This window comes from Musa acuminata, chromosome BXJ1-10 (assembly GCF_036884655.1).
Source record: "Musa acuminata AAA Group cultivar baxijiao chromosome BXJ1-10, Cavendish_Baxijiao_AAA, whole genome shotgun sequence".
Classification (NCBI taxonomy): domain Eukaryota; kingdom Viridiplantae; phylum Streptophyta; class Magnoliopsida; order Zingiberales; family Musaceae; genus Musa; species Musa acuminata.
The window spans coordinates 35,504,935-35,530,048 of record NC_088336.1 but is presented as its reverse complement, the minus strand read 5'-3'; the positions used below and the strand labels follow the sequence as shown (position 1 = coordinate 35,530,048).

The window sequence follows — 25,114 nt, the reverse complement described above, 5'->3', positions numbered from 1 at the left end:
GGAGTTGCTCGATCAGAAAAGATGGACAAAAGATACAATGTTTAATGAAGAATCAGAGTTGCACAATCAGAAAAGATGGATCAAAGATACATTTCACGAGTAGAGAGGCAACTTTAACTACAAATTTTACTGAAAATGCAGTCAACTATCGCCACAACTAACAGTCTAGTTGCAATCAATGCTCAGGTATAACAAATCACCATAATTAGCATGTTACCTGGAACATAAGAATCACATGGGTGCATCGAAATCACTGTTAATGCACCCAACCTTTGGGACACAGGCAGTGACTACTGTGTTTCCTAACTGTTCCCAGCGTTTAATAACTGAAACTTAATAGAGTACAAGCAAAATACTTTTTTTTTTTTCGTTCTCAGCTAAAAGGAAACAATGTAGCTTTACATAAACCACTACAGCAGTAAAATAAGAAGCTCATCTCAAATCATCATGTTGACTTGGTCTTCAAAACACTTGTGGGATCTGTCGACAAAAGAAAAAATATCATTGTGATTAACACTTGCTGTAAAAAAATCATATTATTTCTAATTTCATTGATACACATTGATATCAACCTGAGGTTGCAGCTCACTTCTCGACTGTTTGAAGGCTTATTATGAAGATTCATTGGATGGCTTATCCTCTTCAGGATTTGGTTTTATTGGACTGTCTGCCTCCATCTCGGCTTTGAGGTCATTGATGCTCTTCTCCAGTTCATCTATCCTGCTTCCCATTTCATCTAGTGTGTCGCAGTTAAAAGGAAACAACTTACGCTTTTTCATACAAAAAAGCTTCAGCAAGAGCACAAGGATGCATCTAATGCAATAGCCAATGGGCAAATGAACCAAACAGATGAACAAAACTCAGACAATTGTTTGAGAAAGAACAAAGGAACAAATCTTTGCGTCCTTTCTAACAGCAAAGTTGGATCAGAATCGTCCCCGCACCACATCCAAGATAGCAGTCAACTTCTTGAGAGCAATAACACTAATCAGCACAAAATTCATGCAAGCAGAGGTCAGGAGATCAAGTCTTCCTGTGATGGGTGGTTGCCCTGAATCATGATTTACACTCATGAGATCAGGTTATCTTTTATCTCAACTTCATTATTTTTCAAAAGAAAAAAATGATGTGCATTGGAAGCTGTGAAAAAGTTGATCCAAAAGCAATGAAAGGAATTTGTTATAGTAATATTAAGATCTAAAAGGAAAGAATTAGATTAAAAAGTCAAACAGATACCGAGTTGGTCAGATATTAATACTAACAGATTTAGGATCTTAGTTCAACCATGCACATATCAGTTTATACAGCAGACGGAATCTTAGTTTGACAAATTCTTGCCTTAAGATAGTAGTCCACTTGAACAAATCTAAAACATGGAATTATTTAATGTGGGTAAATATGAGAATGCAACGAGTTTAAAAGAGTGCTAGATTTAGAAGGATGCTTAGGGATTATTATTATTGCTAAGAGAAGCACAACTGGTTCTTTCCAAAGGAGATGATCTAAGTAAGAGGTCTTGGAAACTATTCTCATCACACCAACAGTAGTCCATCAAATAACAATGATCAGACTGTTTCCTTAATGAATAAATGCTTTAAGATTCACAAAATTGGTTAAGGGATATAAAGCAAAGTTTTCCTTGGTTTTAGGCCACTGTAGACTTGTGATTGTAATCAGTGAACAAGCAGGAACCAAAATGCCATCCCCAGGAATCTGATGAAGTCAAAATCAATCTCCTTCTCTTTCTCAGTTATCATATAATGTTCTGCAATTTAATATATTTCTTACACTAAAGCAGCTTCTTGTTGCTTTCTCTATTTGCTTTTCTTCACTCATTATATTCACCAATATAGTGGGCACATGCACACAGCACATATATAAGCACACATATGCACACACACAGGAAAAGAGAGAGAGAGAATCCTGTACCAAGGATTAGGACCTCAATTTTATTACCCTAAAATCAATCATAGAGACTTCAAATAGAAGATCGGTTCAACTAAATACAACTTATGATATTTAAAACATTTAGAAACTAATATGTGTTTATATATATTTACTGATGATTTGTTTTAGTTGATGTCAGTTCTCAACTTAAACTTGAGCTATGGAGGCAAGCCTTATAACATAAAAGTTTTAAATTGCGTGAGAGACGATAATTCTATATACAATTTCTCTACCATTCACGTAAAAGGAGAGGGGAAGCTTCGACGCCATAGAAAAATTGCTCATGTGCAATCCAAGTCCAAGATACAAAAACATCCTCTCTGCTTGTAGAGGCAAAGTTGCGTAAATCTATCAAAAAACAGGAGCCTTGTTTATTGGGCTGCCCTTTTAGTAAATATACAAGAACTTTAATAAAATATTACATCTTGCAATTACACTCCTATTTCATCATACATGTAGAATACCCTAAATCACCTCGACACAACGTGAATTCTAATTAGTATATCCCTACTCTTAATTGAACTCTTTGTTAGCCCAAAAAAAACCATAACATAATTCTCCAGTGCATTTAAATATTCTATACTATCTTTGAATTTTCAAAGAAAATGATCCCATATGATTTAATGACATAAATCCTTGTAGAAAAATGGAATTGTGGACCATTTAAAATCCTCACTTATCTTTTTTTCATAATAACCTAAATCACCTCCACACAAAGTGAATTCTAATTAGTATACCCCTACTCTTAATTGAACCCATTATTAGCCCATAAAAAACCATAACATAATTATCAAGTGTGTTTAAACATTCTATACTATCTTTGAATTTTCATAGAAAAACTTCCATATCCATTGATGTACTAAATCTCTGTAGAAAAATGGAATTGTGTACCTATATGCACTTATTCTACCAAACCAGATAAATATGCAATTCCGCAACCATTTAAAGTCCTCATCCATAAAATGAATGAGCAATTCACTAATATTTTTTCATGATACCTAAGAAGTTACAAAAGAAAGAAATAATCATAGTGTACATTTTACAAAATTTGATACCATTTATGATCTGGACCTACACTGTAGCTTAAGGTTTCCTAGATTTTAAAAAGAAAAACCTAAGCATGTGGAATAACAGATTGAAATACCATATATATATATATATATATATATATATATATAAAACCAGTTTTTCTTGAAAATAAAGTGACACTTGTCTTTTAATCAATAATCCAATATACGTATTACTATATCTTAAACCATCAAAAACTCGAAATCTTCATCGTATGTGTCCCATCCTACATCTAAATCAACAGTGACGTGGCTGGAGTATCAAAAGTTTGGTCTATCAAACACACCAAAGAAATAGGCAATGTTAGCTAGACTAGAATACTAAACCATGGGAAAATTCATTTAAAGGATATAGTTATACATGTCAGACTTTGACTAACTTAGCATATTTTAATCATGGAAGAAGAGCATTTTCATTAGCTCAAAACTATCACACAGAAAGAATTATCACTCCCACTAAACTCAATATTAAATCACAATCAATGTTACCTTGCGACATCTCCATCTCTGATTAGCAGTTATTTCTTGAAGTTCCAAATGTACTTGAGAAGGAGATAAAAGTGAGAATATGATGTTATCATGGATTGAACATGCATTAAACATGTACAGGAGACAGGAACACAATAACATCTTGCCTACCACATAATCCACTAAAATAGGTATGCAAGACTAGCATTATCACGGGGTAGCAAAAGGATATTCTTTGCAACTATGCCCTCAGACATTGCCTGGAACCTGGTTTGCTGCAAAGTCATTTTTTTGGTTTAAAACATCAGCATGTATAGTCTCTGCAACAAACAAAAACATTTTCCAAAAGTACTGGTGACAATACCATCTGCACCAGAAGGTTTTGAACCTGAAAAAGCAAAAAAGAGGAGATTGTTGAAGAGAAACCTATTTGTAAAAAGAAAAAAAGGTATCAAATATTCAATGAAAAATTTAAACGTTTAGAAATTGAAGCTGAATCCTTCACTGTTACATAAGTAAAAACCCATGTCAAGTTCAACATGTCAATTTGCAGACTGAGAAATCAAATTGGAACTAATTCCTACTCTTCTAGCAATCGGTTGCATAACAATGAAAGAAATGAAAAGATTTTAGCAAGGAGACAATCAGTCTAAAATACTAAGAATGTGGCATGACAGTACTCACAAATGCTGTCATATCAGCAGTATTCTGAAATGAACCTTCAGATTCTTGATCAGCCTGCCGTATTATCAACAAGTCCATTTAGCACATATAACAGATATTACTCAACAAACATCTATTTATAAGACATAAATGTACTGACATATGTGAACAGTTAATGAGCTGCATGCAACATCAAGGGAATTTTAGATGACCGAAAAAGATACAACAAGAACCAACATTTCATTCTGCACATATGACCCAATAAAAAAAATATAATACAGCATGATTCTAACGAAGACAATGCTCATGATGGTGCTGATAGTATTTGTACAAGCAACCCTGAAAACATAATGCCAGCAGACTCCAAACTTTACTTCTTGCAACAATGGCATCTGCAGATGTTGCTTATGTAGAGGTACAAAAGATTACCATATGCAACAAGCAGCACAAAATCAGGTGTTATTCAAAGCAAAAATCAAATAAATCAGGACACATGCAAACCAAACAAAAGTAGTTGAGCAATTTGGAAAGTATGATCAGCTTTAAGGAAAACGAATTCAAGAAAAACAAGATTTGACAGAGAGAAAGAACAAATCCACCACAGTAGCTTAAAATTTTCCCATCTGAATTGGTACTATAAACATAATAGACTAAACTAGCTCTACCCATCTAATCAACACAAAATGCATAGCAAGACTACCTCCAATCTTCCTAAAAGAAAAAAGAGAATAAAATAAAATAATATTTTTTTATGATAACTTTTCTAAAGAACATTATAGGACTGTGACATATTAATATAGGAATTAAGATATTCTAAGAATTAAGATACGTTTCCAGAACGTAAAGAGATTGCTGATATCAGAAAGGAAATGAAATACTTCACCCTATACAATCTATCTTTTTGCCATGTCACCGAAAGGAATTTCAACCATCCAGACCAATCTAGTGGATATAAGCAAAAGTGCTTTATTAGGGCAGCTCTGATCATAATGTACAAATAATAAATATCTGTGATCGATCATCAAAGAGCATCTTTCTGACAACTAGGCCTAGATACAAAACTCTTTTGTCGAAAGGCCACAGGAACTTGCATGGATAAGCCATGCACCGACCCGTGTAGCGAAAATAAGCTAAAATCCCGTCACCTTGAAAATGAAATTTGTGTTTCGATGTTTTACGATTTCACCTGGACGAGAATCAAACTTGTATGTGAAGGAAAAAAGGTAAAATTTAAATAGAGGGCATTATGAATTCCTGTAATGAATTTGAATCCAAACTAGAGAAAATACACAAGTACATTAGATAAGGTGTGATAGAAGACTCCATAATCAACAAAAAATCCACTACAAATCGGTATATACACTCCGCTCGTATACATATAATCGGCCACAAATCCATAATGTCAATTAGAAAACGTTTCCATGGCTTCGAGCATCTTGCCACCAGAGGCATACCACGAGCACGAAGATGGATTGGATTGCAACATCAAACCTCCAAAACTCCCAGCAAGGAGAAGGAAAGCAAAGAAGACAGAAAGGATACGTCGGCGTACGACATCGATCGATCGATCGATCGATCGAAGGAAGAAACGGTGGACTCAATGCACGCACGAGATGCTTAGGGTTAGGGTGTCAACATACTTACCTTGGGGGCGAGAGGATTAGTGGAGGCCATGGATGGCGAAGCGAGAGAAACCCTAGATTTGGCGAACGCGAAGAGAGGCTCCTCCTCGTCTTCTTGGCTAATCAATCACCAGAGATGGAAGGAGTAGAAAATATGGGATGGGATGGAATGAGTGCGTGTTGTCATCCTCAATATAATAATAAAAAAAAAGAAACATTTAGGAGGAGTCCGAATGTACAAATGGTAATTTAGTGCTAATAATATTAGGATTGGGATATGTAAACACTCTATATATTTAATTTATCTTCCTTATAAAAATATCATTTCGTTGCTTTTTAAGACTATTAATAATAGAGATATAAGGGTTTACTTACGCATGATGGAAAGTGGGCCTATACGAATGATTTTTACTGCTCAAATAATCAATTTTTTTTTTTGTGGTTTGTTTGATAAGGGGCTTAAAAAAAAATGACTAATTTCCAAAACTCAGAGATAGATATTTGTAATTCCGAAACATAAACTAAAATCAAATGAGAGTATAGTGGAGCAAAAAAGGAAGACAGATCTAAGATAATATGTAAATGAGACATTAATCAAAATACTAGGAAGGCTAGTTAGAAATGGATGAGCATATCCTTTTAACTTCAAATTATACTTGTTTGTAACCTCATCATCATCATCATCATCATTAGCGTACACAGTTGCATGTTAGTGTTTTATTTGCACACAACGTAACAAATCCAAGGGACTTGGATCATAATAATCTGTGGATAAGAAAGAAAGAAAGAAAGAAAGAAAGAAAGAAAGAAAGAAAGAAAGAAAAGCTTACGATCTCTTTCTTGTTCCTTGAAACGAATACAGAGCGAGCTTGCTTGCTTCTTCTTCTTCTTCTTCTTCTTCTTTTTCCAACTCAAACGAATACTGATCGGTATGCAAACTGGTTCGTTTCAGACGGTAATGTAAGAAAAAGGATCAGCAACGTCTTTAACGCACGCGTGAGAGATTGATTGGACAAAAAAGCACGTAATTGTATTGTGAAAAGGCCTGTATATAATATTCTTTTCTTCTTTTGCCCTCTTTATACATTACACGAGTGAGTTATAAGATGTGACAACCATTTGGTAACTTAATGCTACTGTATGATCCGTGCCTTCCTTCTCTTCATTGACTTCATTCTTTGCTACTGTACATGCCTCCTTAACAAGCTCGATGAGAAGAACAACACTGAGCCTATTATTTTTCTGATACCAACTAACCTACAGACTCTTGTACTCAGATAAAAATGATCACCATGTACGTTATGACAGGTGCAACGACTAGTGGAAAGCTATGGAGATTAAACTAAATAAACAGGCCATGAAGCAAAAAAATACACAGAAATATCACCAGTTTGTCCAAGAGATTACCCTCCAGATCTAATGTTTGTGTTTCTTCACTGCTTTTATGTTCAGCAGAACATCACTTAGTATCCAAGGAAAGCTGAGGAATGTGGTTTCCGGATGATAGTCCCAGTGGTATTGGTAAGTCACATGATACCATGCCGATGCCATCCTCGATAAGTCCCTCTCAGCACAGCTACATCTGAACCACCCTTCCACCTCCTGCTGCAAGCTTCGAACCCCCACTAGCATCCGATCTTTCGTTTCTCCATACCTCTTCTTATCCTTTTGCAGGTACAAGGACTTGTTGCGCAGGTTGCCGGTCAGTATCTCGTCTTCGTGTTCTGCCCCATGGTAGTTCATCAGTAAGCTCAACTTCTCGGAGTACCGATCATAATACTCTTTGGCAGGTGATAAAAATTCCTCAAAACCTTCAACTTGGAGATCATAATCATAAGCAGATACTTTGGAGATCGTCGCATCGGAATTTACGTCTTCGAAATGAATCGAAGCTGCTCGGTACAGTTTTCCGATAACTCCAGGGGAGATGAACGTGGACCTATCCCATCTTTCCATGAAATCTGGGAACTCTTTGGGTCTGAGTACTCTTGGCATTTCAGCTGGAGCTCCAGTTTTTGCAAAGTCAACAGCCTCGGAATGAAGGTTTGCGAGTTCAAGGCACTTGGGACTCCTGGCTTTCGTTGGTTCGCTGTCTGCATAAATCAGATGAGTGGTTGATATGACACCCAGGGTGTCATTGATCATGTAATCAACAAAGAACTTTTGTATTTCCTGCGATTGGAAAAAAGGAATACAAGATGAGACACCTGCAAAAGATCATGATATGCCGAGCAGAAGTTAGCATAAAACTTTGCTCAGGAGGTAATTTGTCCTACAAGCAGAACTACTTTAGTTAAAGCAAAAAATTGTAAATATCTCTATGGATCATTGATTCATGAAATTACCCAGTGAAGCATCGAATTAAGACCTTACTTTCAATGGAATTGAACTTTTACTCACATGGGTTCTACTCAGTAACTGAATGATGCATGGCAAGATATTTCTTCAAGACAGTTTACTTTCATCCTCATAGTAATAAAAAATATATGCACAACTTTTATCTGACACATTATTGGGAATCGATACATGAGAAAAGAAATATCATACCTTGGACAATATGTTAAATTGAAAAGGACACCAGCCATTTTTACCAGTACGTGGGCACATCTAGAACTCATTTCTATTTTAAGGGCATGTGTTTGCCAAACAAAAACAAATGCGTTAATAGGTATTCAAACTACAACCTCTAGCTGGATCTCAATTGCAATAACTTATTGCCCAAAATTTACAAGCTTATGAAGATATCAGCACAGTATCTTGTATAAGTCATATGCCAACATGTGTTTTTGTCTATGCTGTGGAAATATGTAAAATTTTTAAGCTGAAGGAAAAATATAAAATTGACAGTTCATTGATACATGAAATTACCCAGTAAAGAGTGGAACTGACACCTTACTTTCCCATGGAATCAAATCATTACTCTCATAGGTTCTACGGGTAATTTATGCTGCACAAGCTTCAAGACAACTATCATTCTCACAGTAATCAATATATGTATTTGATCTCCAGCACAAAATTGGTAATTGATATATGAGAAAAGACACATCATACATTGGAGAATGTTTTAAATTATAATGACACCAGCCATTTCACTGCACTCTGGCACATACAGAACTCTCAGAAGCTCATGGGTTTGCCAAACAAAAAGCAAACACATCAATTACAGTAGCTTTAATGTCCAAACTTCACAAACTTATGAAAATATTAGCACACGATCTTGCATGTCAGAACATGTGTTTTCGTCTATACTACGGAAGTAAATACCAGTAGCAAATATCCCAACATAATAGTCTCTCCCTTGTTAATTGCACAAAGAGTATAATAAAGTAACCACAACATCAATCACTACGGATGCAAGTTAGAAAATACCTCTAGTGTCACATCATGATCCATGAGCCGTGGCCTTCGAGGAGTGTAATCCATTGGTGTATCAGTTTCTGGTGGGATAAGATTTTTGTCCCAACAAACAAAATACAGGTCACCATCCAAATCTCCACCTGAACATTCATTTGGATGAGGCCTGCATATAAATGTTTATGCACATTAGCAGCATGTTTTACATAAAAAATACTTGAGAAAAGATTTGAGATGCATATCAAAAGTCCAAGATATAATAATTTCACCAGAACTGACCTATCAAACAGGCTACAATTGTGTTTGACCTGATTATCCAAGGTACTTATAAATTAAGCAGCACACTAAAAGGGATCGGATGATGAAGGTTCCACTATCATGTGAGGTTTGTCTTCATCCCTAGTTACTTGTAATTACTAATAGTAATTAGGGATGTAAAAGTGAATTGGCAAAACTGAGAAAATGGACCAAACCAATGCCTTTGATGCAGCTTGACTTGGTTCCACTATATTGGTTGGTTTGGTTCAGTTCAAACCATGATGAGAACCGGACAACTTTTTTGTTCAGTTCAGTTCAGTTTTAAGACTTAATAAAACCATACAATCCAAACAAAACTGAACATTGTATAATCATACCATGTCTGTGTAAAATCAAGAAAATGTCTTTTCTATAAGTATTGTGTTGAGATCGGCAATGACATGAAGAGGCGGTGGATCACTGCAAGTGTGAGTTTGAAACCTTTTCGCAAATCAAGAAGCAAGTCAAGCAAAAGAAAAGTATACACAAGTCTATTATGGTGGTTTGATCTGCAGCTCACATCCAATTACGATTCCTCATCCCTTGAGGCTATTGGGATTCACTGATGATGTTCCCTCAACAGGTGAAGGTCAAGACTCTTACACCTTCCTCCTTCCAAGATTATGGAGGCAACTTTACGCTTGGAGAAGCTCCTCTTCACAAGGTCTCTCTTTCACCCTGTCTAACTAGTAACTCCACTCAAATCACAGGAGTTGAAAGACCAAAGAGAATGAAACTTCAAGGGATTAACCCTTCACAACTCAGAGAATTTTCACACTTCTCTTGCACTTAAAACACTTAAGGTCACTTTATCCCTTATCTCAATGACTCAATCAATCCAGGTAGTAGGTGTATACAGACGCTCCAAGTCTTCCTTTGCTGTAAGAAATCAGTATACTGGCGGTGTGGTATTACAATCGATCATGGTGATACTATGGATCCCCAGGGTGGTATCACAGCATGGATTGGGCGGTGCTTATGCATGAGCTAATTTCATCCCAATTTTAGACTTCAGTCCAATTTCAGCCAAATTTTCATCCTTTTTCGTACAGGACCTTGTTTATTGATTTATTCTCACCTCTTTTAAACCTTAGATGAATCGGAAGAATACTTCTTGAAAACAAATCGATTTTAAATGTCTGCATATTTACTCAATAAAAGAATTAGTCCATCAAGCCCATCAATTGAGTTATTCATTGTCAAAATACAAAGTCAAGATATTGTACTTAATTATTATTGATAATAATTCTTGAAAACAAATCGATTTTAAATGTCAGAATACTTCTGGAAAACAAAACGATTTTAAATGTCTGCATATTTACTCAATAAAAGAATTAGTCCATCAAGCTCATCGATTGAGTTATTCATCGTCAGAATACAAAGTCAGATATTGTACTTAATTATTATTGATAATGCCATAACTATAAAAGTGTATCATAATAGATATACTTGTATGTAGTGCATTTACTAAATTATAATGACACATAACATAGTGTCCCAAAAATACAATATATTTTCGAAATGAACAAAAGCCAAAGGATTTGGTAATTTTCCTATAGGTCAGTTCAATTTAAATTCTAAACTGAATATGTTTGGTTTGATTTCTAAAGGAAACATGCTTGGTTAGATTTCTAAACAAAATATGTTTGGTTTGGTTTGAAGTTTCCTTAGAAGACAAACTTAGCACTCCCAGATGAAGATTATTAGGAGCAAAGACAACATTACTTATCTGAAAGACATAAAATTGAAACATGCTAGAGACAACAACCGCCTCAGCAATGCAGAAAAAGAGCAAGGAGCTCCCTTGACCAAAGATCAATGGGAGACTGCAACATCATTATCGTTTGGTTGGTTTGGTTTTCTCATAGCTGGAATTTGCTTGCAATAGAACCACAAAACAGAAGTTTAAAGAAAATAGGGTGTGGGCTACTAGTGTTCACTCGTATACCAAATATTGCAAGATTCATGCATATGAATGACTGTGTGAAAGAATATTGTGATTACACAAAGACCAAATCAGTGGTATGCTTCTCCCCGTGAGTTCCCACCTATTTAGCAAAATTTCAAAAGCATTTTTAATAGGTGACTTAAAGATTATTGATCATAATTTGATAGGTAACTGAATGATATACAGACTGATTCATCATTGAGAGGCAATTGCAAAAATATCTTTTGGTACCTAACCTTTTAAAAATAAACAAGACACACGCGTCAAGGGTGAAAATATACTCCTTCAGAGAACATCCAACAGCAGAAGTTTTCTCTGTAAAACTATTTCAAACTTTTAGAAATACACTGACCTCTTTCAGCCGGTCAAATCTGGATGTTGTACAGAAGCAAGTTTAAGTGCCACAGCAAGGAGGCATAGATCCAGAAAAGAAGTTGGGAATCGTAGGTCTGAAGACATAGGACCAAGAGCAAGATAAGGGAGATCATAAGGGTGAATGAAGAAATATTCATGGAAATTTCCAGCTACTTTATCGTATGGATTTATAATTAGCAATATTTCATTAAATGAGAGACAACTAGATGTCTCTAGGGATGAAAATTTACTATCTTGCTACTGGAATATCTAACCAGAGCTTGCTATTTGCGTTATTTTTTGATTGAGAGAACATCACACAGACTTATAAATATTTTCTTCTCTAGAAATGAAGAATATTTATCAGAACTTCATCGGTAAATATACCTTGTTCCTTTCTGAGGGAATATGATGCAGTCAACTAAGCCCATATCATCCAACCCAACATCATAAACAGCTTGAAGGACCCTAATATCACCAGGATGGAGACATGGATTTCTGGTAACCACCACCTTTCCAACTACTACTGCACTTGTTTGGTCAGTATTTCTGAGAAAAGTTTGATCTTCATTCTGTAGCTCTTCCTTTGTCATAGTCACCTTGATGTATGCCTGGCCATAGTCTAAATTGCATGTTTCATCTAAACATCCAATAAGAACTCGGCCTTTTGGAACAAAGATCCGACATTTACTTCTTGTATCAGATAACTGGTAGTCCCGATAGGCTTTAAGCATCATTGACAGATAAGGTTCTGAATTTGGGTCATAACCTTGCATCAACATCTTTATAGCAGTTCTAACTTCAGAACCAGTCATCCTATCCAGTACCCTTAAAGCAACCTCTTTGTCAGTTAGCATTTTGCCCAACTGCTGCATTTGGTCATGTTGCATAGATTCAAAAATTTCATCCTTTATTCCCAGTGTTGACAGGAGACAGATAATCTCCCTATTCAAAAAACATGGTAGATATTCACTCCATTTGGTGACACTAAGCATTGTGTTTGTTGATTCGAACTTCAACATACTTTTCCGCAATGATAGCTTCCAAAAAGAAGTTCTGTCAATGGCTATTACTCCTTTGTAACCACCATATCTAATTTGAAAAGCCGACGGAGTATTTCTTAACCCACACTTTTTAGCAATTTGTTTAGCAAAAGACAATGAAATTTTTCCGATACCATCTGAAAAGCAATATTTTTTGCCATCTTCGGTAGTAACTTCAATATCTGGAATGATTTTGACATCCTGGCGTGGGACATTCAGTGTCTGCACAGAGGAACTGAATAATTGACCCATCCTAGCTGCGCACTTGGACACGCTATGGATGCCACTGAAATGACCCATCCATTTTCTAATGCTCTCTGCGGTCAAATTTTCATTAGAGGCAAACATCCAGACAGAATTTGCTCGAAGCTGACTTGCTGAAAATGCCAAAAATTCAAACTTCTTTGAGCCAATATGAAGCCCATCTTTGAGAACAGATAGTATGCGGGTATAAATACTAGTTCTGTGAGGTTTAGAAAGAAAATTTCGGTCAATTGTTACTGAGATTGCATCAGAAGGAAGCTTGCTCCAATCTTCGTCAACAAAAGAAACCCTAAGAAAATCAGATGCATTTGTGGAAAAATGCTTCACTACATAATTAGAGGTCTCAAGTTCAGGGCCTAAACAGTAAACTTTTGTTGGTGTAACAAGAACTCTATAACAACACATTAAGTTCTGTGCTACTGTGCTTTTATTGGATGAGGGAGCATGGAAATTTTTTATCTTAGCCAGCTGATTTTTAATGAACTGCACAGGATTATAGCAAGTTGAAGTCAACTTATGCATCTTCATAAGGATTTTTATAGCACTATCTAAAGGCAATCCTTTGAAAATGTCAAACAGATCAGTAGTGACTTGTCTGAAAGTTATTTTTTGCATGTGGACCAGAGAATTTATCTGATAAAGAATCTCAAATGCCACTGAATGGTCACTAGGGCAATTGACAATGGGAACTAGCATCCATGAAGGAAACCACAGTTCCCCCTTAAAAAGGTTCAGGTCCCCCAGGACCGTGGAGAATGGCAAATCTCTAAGGATCTCTGGACATGACAATCCTGCTGCAAGTTGCAAACAGTAACAACAAGACTTCCCAATAGTGTTATCTGGAGAAAAATCTGAAGTGCGAAACCAAGGAAACTGAAAGTCTTCTCTACAAGCACGGTAGTGGTCATTGGATAATTTTGACTTTACCATGGGCCCATGGATTCTGACGTAGCTTCTAGGTGAATATTTGAGCTGAGATATTACAAGTTCAAGATTCTCATCAACAGATAAATTTAAAAATTAAGATAAGAACCACTTTGAATAGTACACATGGAATTCGAAAAACAGAAAAAAGCGTGAGCAAAAAACAGAATAACAGACTTTATTTACTATTTCTTAACAAAAACTATGTATTAGTAAGTATGTGGAATACACAGTCAGATCAACTATTTACTTTTTTCTTCCTTGGGTAAGAATACACTCATCTTTTGTGCCAAATAAACAAGAATAAAACTATATACCAACTACGCTTATTTAAAAAAACACAAGAATTTCACCTATTGTTGCCGACTTTGCAAGTACATGCTCGTTCTGTGACTGTAATGGTCAAGTGGCAAACAAAAATGCATATGACTTTATTATGTATTTAATCTAAACTCATATAGTGTATACATCATTTAGACAAAATCTTTATTAGTTTATTAACTTTATTTCAAGGTTTTCAGAGGGCTATAGAGCTGGATGGTACTATCCTCCATATTATAATTGGAAACAAAAGGATTTTTCTTGTTAGTTATGGGAAGGAAAAGTCCAAAGGTCTTATGCAACATCAAATGATGGAAAAAAGAACAAAAAAAAAACAATATTATTACCACTTAAGCACTCAGGTCCAAATTTATGGGTATTCTCAAGACCATTAAGATAAACTATTCATTCACTAAGAGGCATCATACCCTATGAATCTAGAGAGACAAGAATGGCTAATGTTATCATACAGATGACAGAAAACTGTGGCATGATGATCAACTGCTTCAATTTCAGTCTACAAAATCACGGTGCTATTCGTTGTTAATTTGCTAGAACAGTAAGGAATTAATATCCATTAATTGTTTACTTTGAAAATGTTTATTCACATAAATTAAAGTCCTATCACCAGTTCTACAACCCAGTCAACTGAGAGTTGAGAATATCTACATCAGCCTATAATTTGAACATATCGACCTGTTAAATGCAAGACTTTCAAAATCTATTGTACCATTGATCTTTTCAGAGGTGATCTTGAACAATTAACAGAATATTAAACTAATTTATGACAGCACATAGACAACCAAACATGATTACTAAATGAATTCACTTATTTTCTTCAAGCTTGCTTCTCCAGAATGTTGTGGTGAATATGTAACCAGGCATTGTACACAGCACTGATCACACCTTACGAATACGTTTCGCCTAAAGCATGATCATCAATGACTTCCACAGAGAGTTAGCTAGAAGATCATCATCTCCAAACTTTTTATCTGGGCGACTGCAATGAGATTTACATGCAAAGACACTATATCATGCAGGTATCTGAATAGGTGAGACGTAGACCAGTCCTAGAAATGGTGGCAGTGGCACGGTTCACGTCATTCTAGGTGGCCCAGCTTAGCATTCATTTGAAAATCTTGTACCTAGATAAAGATTTCTCGAAATCAAAGGCTATTTCGCTTTAAAATTGGTCAGGTATTAGGAATAGAAAAAAAAAAGGTTAATTAGCTCGTTCTCCCATCCATCTTTCTTAATATACACTACCAAGTTTTACAATGCTCCAGGAATCATAACTCCAAAGTCCAAACTGAAGTGAACCTATATATAGGCCTAAAGGAGAAGCAGAAGAAGAAGAAGAGACGAAGAATAAAGCTTAAACCTGTAGTAGAATGGCGTTCGATTCGCTTCCATCCAAGCAACAACCGCAAGACGCAATTATATCCCCGAACATCACCTCCAGCTTATACTTCTCGCCGCTCTGTTCGACGAAAAGCTCCAACTTTTTCCTCTCCGGCATGATCTCTGCTCTCACCCCCTCCCACACGCCAAAGACCTCCATCCGGTTCTCACGCACGAGGACCCCAGCGCGGAGAACCGCCCCCTCGACGCGGTTCCGTTCCTCGGCAGCCCTCGCGACGATGTCGTCGCGAGAGCGGGTGATAGTGAGGCGGGCGCGCTGGAAGTTGGGCAGCCGGCCCTCGGCGGCGAGGAGACACGCCCGCTCGGCAGCAGCGAGGGAATCGAACTGGACGCGGCCGAAGCCCCTCGACTTCCAGTTCCTGCGGGCGGTGGCGATCTCGCAAGCGAAGACAGAGCCCACGGCGGCCTCGAAGTACTCGAAGAACTCCCCGGCAACGGCGGCCAGGGGGATGTTCGAGACCTGCACGGTGGCTCCGGAGCTTCCCATTCCTGTGACCGGAGACGTGGCTAGAACTCCTCGGCCGGGGAGAACCGAGGATTCGGTGCTAGGGTTTTTGCGAGGGAAGTGAAGGAAGACAGTGAACAGTTGGCGGGAGGGAGAAAAGGGGAGACGAGATATGCGTACGACGATGACGGGGGGCTTAGCTTAAGTGAACGGAGTTCGGAGCCAACCCGTTCGGATTCGGGTTCATTTGTTTCAATCAATAACCCGAATGTGAAATTATTACTCATTTGCCAAAAGGTAAAGAATAAGAAAATTCATGTCAATTGATCGAATCAAATCAAATCAAATAATTAGGTTCGATTAACTTGATCAACTAATTAGACCATAAATCTCATGGGTCTGACTGAGGTTTCAATTATTGAGCCTCCATGTAACTTTATTTTGGGTAAATTTTAATCTTGTTCTCAAGTTGGGACTTTATGATGTTTTCAACTCAAATATTGTGATTAAGCATATGATTATATATTGTGATGGATAGTTTTGATTCAATTCAACATCATTCTATATGGGTCTGATACCCTATACTTCATGATGAGCTGGTGTTCGATAGGCCCAACATGGATCCGATACCTGAAACAACTACAACCAAACACATCAGATTAGGACAATAATCATATTTGTTACATTAACTATATATTATTGCAGAACTCTCATATAAAATTAGTATTACTAAATAGACATCACAGAGAACAAACCTTAAAAAGCCCAATAAATTTAGTGTCAATTGCTTTTCCAAAGTGATTCAATTCATCTGAAAAATTATACCATATCAAAAAAATAAAAATAAAAAACGTAATAGCTGGAAGAAAATATACCATTCCAACAATAAATTGGCATAATAAAAACTTAAAAGGTGACATTAGTGCATTTTAGTCAATAGCAATAGAAGGTAAAAAAGATTTCATGCCACTTGAAATTAAGTCAATGTGAAGTAACAGCTACAGTTCAAACAAATACAGAAACAACAAGTACACACTTTGACATTGTGGAGACATGGAACAACAGCATGAACCATGAATGTTGTATTTGCTATTGCTATGGTTCGGGGTCCAAATGATTGCACCTCAGGGGTCTGCATCTCCAGCAATGTCAACATTGTCGGACCCTGTGACTTCGTCGTCGCTGATGTCTTCATCACTTCCATCGGAAACATCTTCCAGCTTCTCTCTCTTTGCGTATCGCTCACAGTACTCTGTTTAGATGTATAATTTAGTAATCTGATCAAGGTTGATAAAGCTTACAAAATAGATACAATTCATTGACAAGAAAGATTAGCATGTGTTCCTAGTTACTTGAAAAAAGTTGATGTGCGAAGGCACCTGAGATGTTTAGATGACAAGCTAGTCTCAATGTAAGATATATCTAATAGGTATGACTTCTTTTAGGCTAATATGCACCTTTTGTCCATTTTTTTTTTTTTTCAAACCTCACCGATGAACTCAAACCAAACGGGCACTCCAACCACTGACATGAATGTCACTCGTGCCTGAAAGCACATAATGTGTATGTCTATGTTGTAGTTTGAGGTTTAAGCTTAATCTCTATTCATTAGAAGAAAACCAAAGTTCAAAAGCAATACGAAACAAAAAGAAAGAGAGAAGAAGAGGGTGAAAAAAAAAAGTGAGATATGGGAGGACAAAGAGAACTCTCTAATTCAGGAGATGCTAAGAGCTGATAGCTCGGAATAAAAAAGTTTGATAAGGTTAAAAAAAAAACTAGAATGCCCTACCAATCTTACATCCTTCCCCTTTTATAAATCTCTTGTACACTGAATCCCTCAACCATCTAATTAATAAGTCACAATTTACTAAAATTCAAGCACAAATTATAATACATATTAAATTCATGATGTATTGTACTTTAGTGGTTTTGAATTTTCATAACTATCTCAAGATACGAACAATTTTCTTGAAATTTGATAGGGTTGAGCTTGGAATTTATTATCTTAAAACTTGGGAGCATTACTCACCATGCACTGCATCAAGAAGCTAATCTGTTTAGGTGATGACACAATTTATATGTATGCACTCCATGATGTTTTCTGTGATTGTCTTCGCCTACACATAGACCCGTTGGCTTGTCAACAAAAAATATTATATTGGTCTATGATGGAATTCTCTTCTCTCTTTTCTTTCTACTTTGCTAGACCATATATATCTGGTGCTTTTACTCTATAGAGCTCCCTAATTGGAAAAGGGTGCCAGCTAATGAGCTATAACATCTTAAGACTGCTATACCAAATTTTGTACATTAAAAATAAATATCATCAATATCTCTTATAATTGCATAGCCTTGGATTTCCATTTGGTCTCCAAAGGATGAACTAAAAAGTGTCATAATTCCCAATCTCAATACTACTATGGACCAGGATGACCAGCCAAAAGGTTGCTTCTTCATGATAATACCATAAGACAGCCAAAAACATAGAAGAAAAGCAAAGAAAACAGAGATATATAACTTTGAAGGACTTCGATCTCAAATTGGAATTTTAGGAATGAATTTATCAAGATGAACTAACACATCCCTCCTTGCTCTTTGTATATCTATCAAGATGCTGACAAGATAGAATGAACTTCTATAAGAATCTTGGAAATGAAGAAATATCCAAAACACCAGAAAATATCCTCTTGTCAATCCTTCACCATATTATATAGCAGCATCCTGACTCTTCAAGCTGCACAAGCAACTAATAGAATCAAGGGGAGAAACTAAGTGTTTCATCTACTCTCGGTGACGGTGCCTTAAGTAATTGAGACAGCCTATGATTAGTGCAGCACTAGAGGGAGCCATCTTCATGACCAAGTGCATCGGAGAACAAAGCCACATTTTAATAGTTTAAGGGTAGATCATAAACAAATGTTAGATAAATACAGCTGAAATTAACTCATGGCAGCTGCTCTTAGATTTGCCACCTCATCATAAAATAGCTATTCACCATTTGTTCGTCAAGGTATAACCTAAACCTCTATTTATCATTAAACATAAAAGAAATATATCAGGTGCACAAAAAGTTGACTGTGATCACCTGATAATTGATAGAAAATCATGATAACGGCACACATGTAATAACATCCCTGCATTCCTTATATCATCAATCAATCTATGATTTGAGGATCAATCACGGATTTGATTACGTGATTTGAGTACATGATTAATCTCTCCTTCAAAACCTGTATAAATATTTATCTTCTCAATGAATGAAAACCATTCCTTTCACAACATATTCCTCAATTCTACAATCATGTCTCATCAATGAGCTAATTCATACACTAAATCATCTTCTATAATGAAACAACTATTACTAGATGAATTCTGTGAACTCTCCTGGCTCATGATGGTTTAAAATGATAACCAAGTTGCCTACCATTGCAGTGATGTCCCAATAAACTGGAGATTATGATTTCCATACGAAGTGCATGCATATGTTTCTTTATTCTACAAATAATAAGAAGAAGAAATATCTCAACATATGAAACAAATTATTATAATTGCAGATCTTAGAGACATGTTTGGTGATGCATAAAGAATGAAGAAATAAATAAATTAAAGAAATTCATATACTATCAAATGAAAGTTAAAATAAGTATAATAAAATAACTAACAAAATATTTACCTTTTACTTTTTGCTCGTATTGCTGTTGATCCTTGAGCAACAGTGATGCTGCATCACCATTTAATGGATCTGCTGGATTTGGATATAGCAATAGCTGTGGAAGAAAGACTTCAAATATGTTCAGAAGATCTGCAGCACAATGTAGTCACATAAGAAACTGAAATATCAAGCACCCATCTAGAGTATATCATATCATATGGATAAAGGACCTTTATAAAAAACAATTCACATGAATGGGTTGATCAATTAGTAATTTAAATTATGGTTATACGCCATAACATCTAATTCTTCGAAATGTATAAATATCTGAAGCAAAATAAATTTACACCTGGTTCTTATAGAGGCAAGTTCAAATAATTTTTTTAATCAGTGATTCTCCATGATATACACAAAGAAATCACTTTGATGCAATTGAACTGTAACAGTCTCACCAAACATGGGGCTCCATGACTGGTTGATTACGTCCAAACATATTGAGCCAGACCTGTAGCATAGAAAACATGGTTATGAAATTACGAAGAAATTGATAGAAACAACTAAAATTAGCCAGGAAGCATTGTTGTGTGAATCTTCCATTTACATCACTAACTGGTCAATTGAGGCTAGCAATTAGCACAAAATTATACGATAGAATATATTTGTAAGCACCATGCATCCAATTACAGATTAATCAGTTTTAAACATCAGCTTCCTGATAGGTGAAAATATTGGGACTTTATCATGAAAATCATCTGCGAACAATACTGTAAGAAACATTGCAATGTATTTTACAATTAAAAAGAAAAGGACTTCGTATTCACAGTTCATCAACATTCGGATGAAATATTTTGTTCAGAAAGCCAATCGAAGGAGACTTGTATGGGTATGCATCTGGCAGCTCAACACGAACTTTCCAGACCCCACCTTCGTAGGGACCTGCAAGTGCACAAGATAAGAAGAAACAAGATCATGGTAATGTTTGAGTGCAGCAGCCGCTAAATAATAAAACTTAGTAAAATTATAGATTTCAAGCATGAATTACTTTCTCCCTTAGTGTCAATAGGAACCAAGCATGTTAACATAAAGTATCGCTTAAGAGAAGCATAAAAGTAAATAAAGCTTGTTAATATAATAGTCTTCTTGGAGTCAACATTACTTTTAGGATTTGGCCATTGATTAATCCGAGTAAAATATATATTACAGACATCTAGGTTTCAATTTAAGACTATGGTTTTGGGCTAGTTTCGTGCATCATGAAGCAAATATAGAGGAATGATAAATATTTACAAAGAAGAAAATATATCCATCACATTTTCATAGGTAACCACTGCAATCAAAGTCTTTTAGATTGTTAACTAGGTAACTCACCAAAATTACAAAAATTCATTTTCTCAGTCACTTAAATCTCAACTGTCTTAACAACATAAAGAACCCATCTTTCAAATAATAAACAACTAAGAGATAGTTCACCTATCTAGAGGTCTACACAACAATATCAATATTATTTCAATCAGAAAAATTACGTGAGGAGAAAATAGAACATACTTTGTTTGGGCCCATGAAATTCCACATTAAATTCAGTAAGGCCATCATTTGTGGTCTCCACCGTATAGTCACTCATCATCCTACAAAGAAGGAAAAAACAGAAATTTGGCCTTAGCACAAATCTCACTTGGAAAATAGAAGGGCAAAAATGCAGTGACTGCATATGATAATTATGGGAGCCCATAATTATAAACATGTCACTGTTAGAGAAGAAAGTTTGACATGGTTTTAAATGCAAGAACCAAAAGATGCTATAAGCAAGCATTTCCAAAGCAAGTGGACTGGGTGTAGTGAAAAAGGCAATGGTGTTCATTCACTAGCAGTTACAAATTCTTTCATATGGTTATAAATATCTGTATGCCACATTACATTTTTGTTAAATATTCAACACAGAAAGCACGTTTATCTAACTGACTCGCAAATGAATGCATAATGTGAATATGCTTGGTGTGGATCCACCAGGAAAGAATGCAAAGCACAAGAAATTAATTATCATTATTTTTAAGTCAAAGAGCCTCCATAAAATATTGAAGCAGCATCCTAAATTCCAGACTAGGAACCAAATCTCTAAACATGCAAATTTTGAGAAGGTCTTTGCTAAAAATAAAAGGCTTGCGAGAGATGAGGAAACTTTTGCCAAATTCCAGTTTATGATATACATATTGATAGTGGTGTAAAATTGTGCAGTGCATAAATGAGGACAGAGAATGCATAAGTTCATTATGCCATTTCTTTATCGTGGTGTCTACATTTGCCACTCCAATAAATGTCATTTCCATCAAATAACAGATGAAAAGACAATAAACCTTACAATTTCATGACATCCATATCTCGTCTCTTGCTTGGAGAAGACATCTTACGGTAAATTATCTTCCAGTCTGACCTGCTGCATGCCAATAGTTAACTAAGACCCAGAAAAGATATAGCAATAAGATGTCCAGAAGTAAATCTGATCTTTTTAAAGATATGTATATATGCAAAAAAAAACTAGTAATTCAATGGAATAATAGTCATTTGATATGAATCAATTTCTATTGAAGAAAATAGAATGTTGATTCCATGAAACAACGAAGGAATACAGAATATACCATATCTTAGGAACATAGCAAGAGAAAAAATTTACATACAATTGGTTTGACTCTGTTCCTACTTTTATTTATGCATCATCAACGAAACAGTCAAACTAGAGGAAGGCAAGTTCCTGCAGTTAAAACACATTATCAAATATTAACAAATAAATTTTATCATAAGAAAAGAGGCTATTGCATATTGAAACATGTTAAGCTACATGTTTGGGGTTGTAATCCATGGAGGAATGCACTCTACAGCAAGTTAGAACATGTGCACTGCTACAACAACACCGCGTGAGATTTTAATTAATTGTTCCAAATGAATGCTTTGTTTCCCAATTTACAGGTACCCACCTACTGCAGTAATGCTCGATGCATTTTTGCCTCTTCATAAGGAGCAACAAATATAAGTAAAAGAAAAAAAGAACAAACTAAATCTAGTTCGATAGCTGAGAGAATAAACCACTACTATTATGAAGATTTATCTGTTGTTTCCCAGAACATTTAATGCAGCTCCATGATAAAACAGAAAAATCACCTCTTCTAGAACCAATGTTTTCGGTTCATTTCATTACTCTCTCATCATGAACACATACACATACATGGTCTCGGGATCATCTTTCCAGTTGCTTACTTTGCCACAGTTGAAATTTGAGCATTCATGCGACTTCAGGTGCAATTTTGAAGAAATAATGCATCATGTGGCAGAACAAGAGGGAAGAGCAAAAGCTAATAGTTTTGATGGATACCAATGCGCATCAAAATCCGAACAACAAATCTATGTAACGCATCTGTGTATATCAATCAGCATGAGGCAAATCCATATAAACCAGAAACAAATCTAGGCTGCGGCGGTAAGCATCTCTTACAGTTGTGACGGCAGTGACTCCAGCTCTGATGGCCAGCGTTACATGAAGCCTGAAGGGGAGGAGGCGAGAAAGGGGAGACGGAAGGACGCCGATGGGGGACGAAGAGGAAAAGAGGTAGAGAGAGAGAGAGAGAGAGAGAGATTGGGGAAGAAACTTGCCTCGTGTCGATGTAACGTTCACAGGGGCGGTCGGGTTTCTCGGTTCATGCATTGGGCTTCCCCATGGACGCTTGCGACGGCTTCTCAGGGTTATCGGGTTGAATGCACTCGGCATCCGAATCCCAGATCCGGTAATTGCGGATACCGGATTCCCCGACTCTTCAACCCAATCCACGTTCAAGTTGGGTTGATATGGATCGGGTCGTGGTCAGATTTGGGCCGCCCACATCGGACCATGTCGTTTGGATTTGATGTATTGAAAATATAATCGGTCAAAAATTTCGATGATATTAAAAAATTTCTATAACCCCTTTTTTTATTATTTATAATCTTATTTTTAAAGTTTTTAATATTTTTAAAGTATTTTTTAAATTGAACATTTCACAGCCGAAGAGAAGAGGGGCCACCAAAAGAGGCCTTCCACAAGCCAGCTAACCCAACATCCATCCGGTGTCCCTCCTCTCTCATCGGTGGGTGTCAAACCTACAGCCGCATGAGACCTCCCTCCCTCATTCATGGATGGCCACCCCACATGCTCCCCTCTTCCAAAGTGCTGCATCATTAGCTCCACCAGCAGCACATGCACCATTAAAACTCTTCTGCCCCGTGAGCGAGCAACCTAAAACCTAAACTCGATGCTGTATGTGGCCCGTAGACCATGTCCGCTCCCCAAAGATTCTTATGATTGCCCAAGCAACTCCAAGACATGGACCGAACCAAGTATGTAGTGGTATCGCATCTCTCTCTCTCTCTCTCTCTCTCACTCTCTCTCATGGTTATGTCAACTTAGAGGCAACTAACGGGGCCTACTACCTCTAACTCCATCGAATGCCCAAGGTTGAAGATGACCAGAGACTACCCGTGCATGTGCCGCCAAAGCTTCTCTCCAACTTTTGTGGCAAAGAAAAAGGGTGGTGCAAGCTTCATCACCATCATCATGCTTAGCAAATATGCAATGTGCCATGAGATGAGGGTCTGACTCTCGTAGCACACACGAGGACAACAACAAAAGTGTGAAATATGAACTTGCAAGGGTAAGCCCTTTGTTGTTAAGCTCATGAATACTTGGTACTCGAGTGATGAAATGAAATGGATGGGTATTTTATTTATTTGACTATAGCAAGCAAGCAAGCAAGCATCACCAAGGTGAAATAAAAAAGGGTAATGAAGGTAATATGGCTTGCTTCCATCTTAAAAGAGGATGAACAATAAATATTAAACTATTAACTTATGACATACCATAAAAAAAATTATTGAAGTGGCTACAACTCTTCTGAATGACCATAAGAAATTTTAATACAGATTGATGAGAAGAACAGTCAGATTAACTCATTTTGGGAAGGTTTTACAGCAAGCATAGATAGATAGATAGATAGATAGATAGATAGATAGATAGATAGATAGATAGATAGATGGATAGGTGCAACTCCAGTCACAGAGAACATATATTGGCCAAAAATCCATAAGGTGGCAATCGCATCAACCTAAACTTACAAGAAATAACTTGGCCAAGCATGAAGGGGAAGAAAGAAGGGAGAAGATTGGAGTAGGAGTGGCACCCACGCTTCCCTGTCAATTAGTAGTACATCATGTGCTTCCATGTGCAACAGTCCCGTTCTAACACCTAACGCAACAGCTAAGGCAAAAGAAAGGCCATGCATCGACAAGAAGCCGCTTTGTT

General features: G+C 36.5%; 3 protein-coding genes across 8 annotated transcripts; all 3 read right to left on the bottom strand.

Moving 5' to 3' along the window:
* Positions 1 to 189: 189 nt before the first annotated feature.
* Positions 190 to 5,947, bottom strand: LOC103969724 (heat shock factor-binding protein). Its single transcript, XM_009383366.3, has 6 exons — positions 5,790 to 5,947; positions 4,167 to 4,220; positions 3,847 to 3,870; positions 3,715 to 3,757; positions 573 to 739; positions 190 to 480 (listed from the first exon to the last, which is right to left on the bottom strand). Exons 1-5 carry the CDS (start codon positions 5,817 to 5,819, stop codon positions 612 to 614), a joined length of 279 nt encoding a protein of 92 aa, XP_009381641.2. The 5' UTR covers positions 5,820 to 5,947; the 3' UTR covers positions 190 to 480; positions 573 to 611.
* Positions 5,948 to 6,898: 951 nt separating this feature from the next.
* LOC135594735 (probable RNA-dependent RNA polymerase 2) lies at positions 6,899 to 16,453 on the bottom strand. Its single transcript, XM_065085220.1, has 4 exons — positions 15,654 to 16,453; positions 12,108 to 13,999; positions 9,137 to 9,287; positions 6,899 to 7,939 (listed from the first exon to the last, which is right to left on the bottom strand). The coding sequence occupies exons 1-4, from the start codon at positions 16,179 to 16,181 to the stop codon at positions 7,184 to 7,186; spliced, it is 3,327 nt and encodes a 1,108-aa protein (XP_064941292.1). The 5' UTR covers positions 16,182 to 16,453; the 3' UTR covers positions 6,899 to 7,183.
* A 629-nt stretch (positions 16,454 to 17,082) lies between these two features.
* Positions 17,083 to 23,467, bottom strand: LOC103969722 (ubiquitin-conjugating enzyme E2-23 kDa). 6 transcript variants are annotated; one of them, XM_009383360.3, is made up of 8 exons: positions 23,276 to 23,467; positions 22,464 to 22,537; positions 22,148 to 22,222; positions 21,337 to 21,416; positions 20,613 to 20,727; positions 20,244 to 20,296; positions 19,813 to 19,941; positions 17,083 to 17,391 (listed from the first exon to the last, which is right to left on the bottom strand). In XM_009383360.3, the coding sequence occupies exons 3-8, from the start codon at positions 22,189 to 22,191 to the stop codon at positions 17,264 to 17,266; spliced, it is 549 nt and encodes a 182-aa protein (XP_009381635.1). In that variant the 5' UTR covers positions 22,192 to 22,222; positions 22,464 to 22,537; positions 23,276 to 23,467; the 3' UTR covers positions 17,083 to 17,263. The 6 variants fall into 6 exon arrangements, with proteins under 6 accessions (XP_009381635.1, XP_009381636.1, XP_064941290.1 ...); XM_009383361.3 differs by having other exon boundaries at positions 22,148 to 22,219; XM_065085218.1 differs by lacking the exon at positions 22,148 to 22,222.
* Between the last annotated feature and the right edge of the window lie 1,647 nt (positions 23,468 to 25,114).